We start from the raw sequence: 6,130 nt of genomic DNA, 5'->3' as shown, positions 1-6,130 counted from the left end.
GGAACGCGTGTGTGTGTGTGTGTGTGTGTGTGTGTATATATATATATATATATATGCGTGCGCGTTCCGCCTCTCTCCAATTTATATATATAAATTTATATATATAATCCGATTTATATATATATAAATTAAAAAAACGTTCTGAACCGTTGGTCAAACAGTTTACTTGGTCACGCCCTAAGTAAATATTACTGAGCGGTGAGTAAACAGAGGGGTTGGTGTGCTGTGTCAGGTGTGGTGGCTCCTATAAAAAAAAAAAAAAAAAGAAGAAAAAGAAGAAGGTGGTTACTGGTGAACAAGGTCTCGTGGTTTTAATTCCCCGGCCTCTGGAGAGTTGTCCAGAGAACCAGTTCCGGTGGTTAACCTGCAGCACCCAGGACAGCACCTGATGCTGCTTCTGCTTCTGCTTACCGCCCACAAACCCGAATCATTCATTCTTTCATTCAAAAAACAAAAAAACAGGAATTGTCTGCCCTCTATAGTTCTCGGAGCTGGAGTTGGCCATAAACACACTGGTGACGGAGTTTCACGCGGCCTCTGAAGATAAAAGCCCTGCCCTGAACTTGGAACAGTTTCAGCGTCTGGTCACAGCCCAGTTGCCGGACATGGTTAAGGTGAGTCCCGTGGTGGTCCACGTCAGGTCGATTTTAATTCGCCCGGCATTATACAGTGTCTGCTGTCATAAAAGAATCTTTAGTTTTTTAGTGCTTTATTACTTTACTGGTTGTCCAAGCCTTTCGTCACGTGACAACTCAGAAAGAAAACCCACTTGACAGGTTTGGTGCATGAACACGAGTGTGATTTTTATCACAGATTTCAGGTGAGGACGATGGCGTGAGTAAGCTTCTACAGGAAATGCACGTGCCCGAGGCCGGCCCGGTCACATTTGCAGAGTTTTGGGGGCTGGTCGATACCCTGGCCACCACTCAGTTTGGCCTTCAGAAGAGAGAGAAGACTGCAAAATGTGTGAAATGTCTGCTTCTCTGACCAGCCCTGTCCGACACAGCCCCAATCAAACAAGCTTGGAAGGGAATCGGGCCACACCTATCTCATTCGTTTCCACACACTCCAGTGCTCAGAAGCTCCCTCTAAAGGCAACTCCTCAGCCTCTCTCGTCTTTTGAAATCCTCACCACTAGTCTTATCAAAAGGGACTCTAAATTTCATCTAGAAGCGAAAATTGAAGGAAGTACTTGAAATGTGAGCCAATGACCAATGTCACCCTGGTGCTGTGGTCGATACTTTTATATCTCAACAGTGACCATGTTGTTTTTTACGCATTTTTAAAAAAAAATAATTATAACTATAATAAAAGCATGTTAATAATAGCCACAGTGTACTAATAATACAACAGTAAACCATTTGTAATTGTATTCTTGCTATTAAAAGACATTAAATGTGTCATTTTATTGAAACACTAATGAATGGGTTGTGTCTACTGGTGGTTAGCATGAATTACAAATATTCCACATTGTGTAATTAAAGATTAATCTAAGTTTGACTAAATGCTCAACAGTTTTTTTCTTACATCATTGAAGTTTGTTCCATACAAGATGCTATTTGGAGATGAGTAAAGTCTATGCTTATATATTATGTACAGGTAGAGGTGTATGGAACTCCAAAATACATAAACATGACATAATGAAATAAATAACCAGATGAATAATAGGGGACTGATATATATTATCAAAATGAAATTGTGAAATAATGGATCACATTTTGATATACAGCTCATTATTGTAAAATCTATTGCATTCTGCTATAGAAATCATTGTGAAATATTACTTAATTGTTTTTTTAATTGTTATAATTGTATTGTATTTCAGCAATTTTTGTTCCAAAATGTCCTTTTTCAAAGCCAGCATTTCCTAACAGACCCGCATGCTTATCATTCAAGCTGGGACATGCGTACATACATACGCCATGACAGATAGAGAGAGGTTGAGCAAACCTTGAAACAACAGCGCAATCCTACTGATTGGCTTTGTAAAAATATATGCTATTTTATTGAAATGTATTGAAAATTTATATTGTTAGGTCAACATGCTATTTACACGTACAATCACGAAATCTCTGTAACTTAATATTGCTGCACTAGTAATTGGCAATTATCACATAATTGCTGGTTCTGAGAAAGTGTTATATAAAAATGACCCAAGCTGTTTTAAGGCTTTGTGTAGATATTGGCTTGAAATGATTTCAAGCCAACTAAGCAGCTGGCAGTGGCCATCTTGCCAATTTATGGGAGTCACGTTACCTCATCTCCATGTTGCTCCTTGTCACATGGAATCATCCCCCTGGAGTCACTCAGGATTAAGTGTTTTGGAGTTGGAACGTGTGACTTTGAGGTCTTCTGGTTCATAGGCGAGTGTGTAACCCACTGGAAAACTTCACCTCACCCCTAAGCAGGGTCATGGCTGTCGCAGGGCGGGGCACCAAACTATTAGACCACAAAAATCTAAACGGTGGCAAAAGAGAACAAGTGTGGATGCTATCGAGCAAAAATAAAAGGCTGGAAGCAAAAATGCAAGGGAAAATAGCAACAGGCTTTTACGCAGCTCTGGTTGAATTAAGGAAGAGCGCCTGCGTCAGGACTGTTGCACGCTAGAGGGAGCAATAGTCCACATCTTGCTCAAGAGAAACCCCAGTTCATCTCCAAAACATCGAGTGCGACAAGATCCGTGCGTTTATATTCCTTTAAGGTACAGTCCGGTCCATAAATATAGGGACATCGACACAATGTTAACATTTTTGGCTCTATACACCACCACAATGGATATCAAATGAAACGAACAAGATGTGCTTTAACTGCAGACTATCACTTTGCATATGTGCCTCCCAAAAGTAATGGGACAATTGGCTTCTCAGCTGTTCCATGGCCAGGTGTGTGTTATTCCCTCATTATCCCAATTACAATGAGCAGATAAAAGGTCCAGAGTTCATTTCAAGTGTGCTATTTGCATTTGGAATCTGTTGCTGTCAACTGTCAAGATGAGATCCAAAGAGCTGTCACTATCAGTGAAGCAAGCCATCATTAGGCTGAAAAAACAAAAGAAACATATCAGAGAGATAGCAGTGTGAATAGAGGGTTCACCACAAGATGTAAACCATTGGTGAGCCCCAAAAACAGGAAGGCCAGATTAGAGTTTGCCAAACAACATCTAAAAAAGCCTTCACATTTCTGGAACAACATCCTATGGACAGATGAGACCAAGATCAACTTGTACCAGAGTGATGGGAAGAGAAGAGATGGAGACGGAAAGGAACTGCTCATGATCCTAAGCATACCACCTCATCAGTGAAGCACGGTGCTGGAAATGTCATGGCGTGGGCATGTATGGCTGCCAGTGGAACTGGTTCTCTTGTATTTATTGATGATGTGACTGCTAACAAAAGCAGCACGATGAATTCTGAAGCGTTTCGGGCAATAATATCTGCTCACATTCAGCCAAATGCCTCAGAACTCATTGGATGCAGCTTCACAGTGCACATGGACAATGACCCAAAGCATACTGCAAAAGCAACTAAAGGGTTTTTGAAGGGAAAGAAGTGGACTGTTTTGCAATGGCCAAGTCAATCACCTGACCTGAATCCGATTGAGCATGCATTTCACTTGCTGAAGACAAAACTGAAGGTGAAATGCCCCAGGAACAAGCAGGAACTGAAGACTGTTGCAGTAGAGGCCTGGCAGAGCATCACCAGGGATGAAACCCAACGTCTGGTGATGTCTGTAATTGACTGCAAAGGATTTGCAACCAAGTATTGAAATGTATAAGTTTGATTTATGGTTCTTATTCTGTTCCATTGCTTTTGGTCCCTTAACAAGTGGGAGGCACATATGCAAACTGTTCCTACACCGTTCACCTGATTTGGATGTAAATACCCTCAAATAAAAGCTGCAGTTAAAGCACATCTTGTTTCATTTGATATCCATTGTGGTGGTGTATAGAGCAAAAAAATGTTAACATTGTGTCGATGTCCCAATATTTATGGACCTGACTGTAGATGGAAGCTACGCCTTTGGGTGCATAGGGAGGGATTACTAGAGAATAAACTGCATCTGTGACATTTTCCCCTGAGCAAAACCGAATCTTCCTAGTGTCTTAAAATGCAACGCTGTGATGTTGGAGATATGGTTTCCACATCAGCGCTCCCATTGCCAGATTTTAGAGGTACGGACGTCTGGCCAGAATGCAAAAAAAAAAAGTGAGACTAAAGACCCGTTTCTCCTAAATGTGCAATCGTTAGTGATGGAGATAATTTTAATAATCACGCAATTTTTATAATACAAGAGTTGAGTTAACATCTGCATAATTTGTAGTCCAGCAGTAAACAGTGTGCGCGAGCACGTGACTCGGCGGCGCGCGAGGCAGAGACAGCGCGCGTGCCCGTCGCGCGAGTGGCTCCTCCCCCCGAAGCTCCGCCCACAACAGCGGCCATATAAATAAATCCACCTCGGCGCGGACATCAGCGGTTTGCTCAGGAGAATCTTTCTCGAACCAGATGGTTGTCCGAGTCAAGCCAAACCCACACCACTGCAGCAAGGCAATGGATGGCAGTCAGCAGCGGTTCGAGGCAAACATTCTGTTGCTTGGGGCTGAGAATGTTGGTAAATCAGGTAAGAATGTTACCTGTCTTGTTTGAATTATGTCTATTTGTAGGTTAAATAAATTGGATTGTCTAATGATGTTTTATGTCATTTGATCTGTAACTCTGTGCTATTATGTTTCTCAGCTCTCACTGTGCGATTTCTGACCAGAAGATTTATTGGGGAATATGGAGATATTGGTAAGTAGGATACATTTACATGCCTTTAGTTACTCCATCTTAATCTGGACATATAAGGAAATGAATTGTAGTTATTTTCCCCACAGAATCAATATACAGTCACAATGACAAAATTGACGGACGGGAAATTTCCTTTAACATTTGGGACTCACTGTATCCTCAGGTAAGGGATTACCCTTCGTCAGATGGAGCCTCCTTGAATTTTCCTTCTCATCCTTTGCTTAATTCACGAAAACTTTTTTCTCTCTGGGGATCTCCACAAAGTGGGTTGTGACCCCTGCCTGTTCACTGTTTTCCAGAACTGTGGGACACCTGAGTCGGTCAGTGATAAACAGCTCCAGTGGGCAGACGGGGTCATCCTTGTATACAGCATCTGTGACCGGTCCAGCTTCAAGGTGGTGCAGCAGCAGGTGCAGCTCATTCGGCGCTCCAGGAAGATGTCCCCTACAGCACCAATTGTCATTGTTGGGAACAAACGAGACCTCCAGCATCAGAGGACAGTGTCCAGTGAGGAAGGACGGCTCTTTGCCCTCTGCTCGGACTGTGGCTTCTTTGAAATCTCGGCAGCTGAGACCTACCATGGTGTTTTACTGGTGTTTCATGAAGTGCTCGACCTCATCAAAGAGTCAAAGGCAATCAAAAAGGGGGTTGCTGGGCTCAAAGGAATCGTGAGGAGTGTGTCCGCTGTTTTTGGGAAGAAACGAGCAGAGTAGACTGTTGTGGGTGAATTTGATTGTTGCTGAGATAACAAGTTTTTAAACGGGTTGTCCAGGCTAGATGTATCGCTAACTGAATCCAGTTGAGAAAGTAGCCTCGGTTTGATTTGTGGATCAAAGCAAGTGTCCTGAAGATGGAACATAGTACGTTGATCGAAGATTGTATGGAAAGTACTTGGTCTCAGCAGTTGGTGTCACAGAGACCCTTGGCTTAGTTGGTCTGAAGGACCTAGAAGCTCATTATGGTTAGTATCCTAAGTGGAAAGGAATCCCCTCATGTCAGGTCTGACCAGTTTGTCTCATGTGAAAAAAGCAGATACCATCTTAAAATCAGAGGATTTGGAAAGTGCTGGTTTAATACAACCATTATCCTATGCAAGATTCTTGTACAATAAAGTTATTTCTTTGTAAAGTGTAAACTATGTTTAATACATCATGTAAATAACAACTAGTTGTATTGTATAATAGGCTCCATTTTACTTTGTAACACTTTGTTCAACATTTTGCAACACTTCATTTCTTCCTACGAGAAGATGTGAAATAGCTAAAGAAGTAAAACAACAACTTTATTCTCTTTACTGGTTGTAATAAAGTTCCTGACTTGAATGAATTGTGTAACATTCTAAG

General features: G+C 41.8%; 1 protein-coding gene across 1 annotated transcript; it reads left to right on the top strand.

Annotated features, from left to right (window-relative positions):
• Positions 1-4,006: 4,006 nt before the first annotated feature.
• LOC114790247 (ras-related and estrogen-regulated growth inhibitor-like protein) lies at positions 4,007-6,109 on the top strand. The gene is made up of 4 exons (XM_028980133.1): positions 4,007-4,617; positions 4,734-4,787; positions 4,874-4,950; positions 5,087-6,109. Exons 1-4 carry the CDS (start codon positions 4,503-4,505, stop codon positions 5,498-5,500), a joined length of 660 nt encoding a protein of 219 aa, XP_028835966.1. The 5' UTR covers positions 4,007-4,502; the 3' UTR covers positions 5,501-6,109.
• The last annotated feature ends 21 nt before the right edge of the window (positions 6,110-6,130 follow it).

The sequence above is a fragment of the Denticeps clupeoides genome, chromosome 5 (assembly GCF_900700375.1).
Source record: "Denticeps clupeoides chromosome 5, fDenClu1.1, whole genome shotgun sequence".
Classification (NCBI taxonomy): domain Eukaryota; kingdom Metazoa; phylum Chordata; class Actinopteri; order Clupeiformes; family Denticipitidae; genus Denticeps; species Denticeps clupeoides.
The sequence above is the reverse complement of the archived record's forward strand: the minus strand, read 5'-3'. Positions and strand labels throughout refer to the sequence as shown.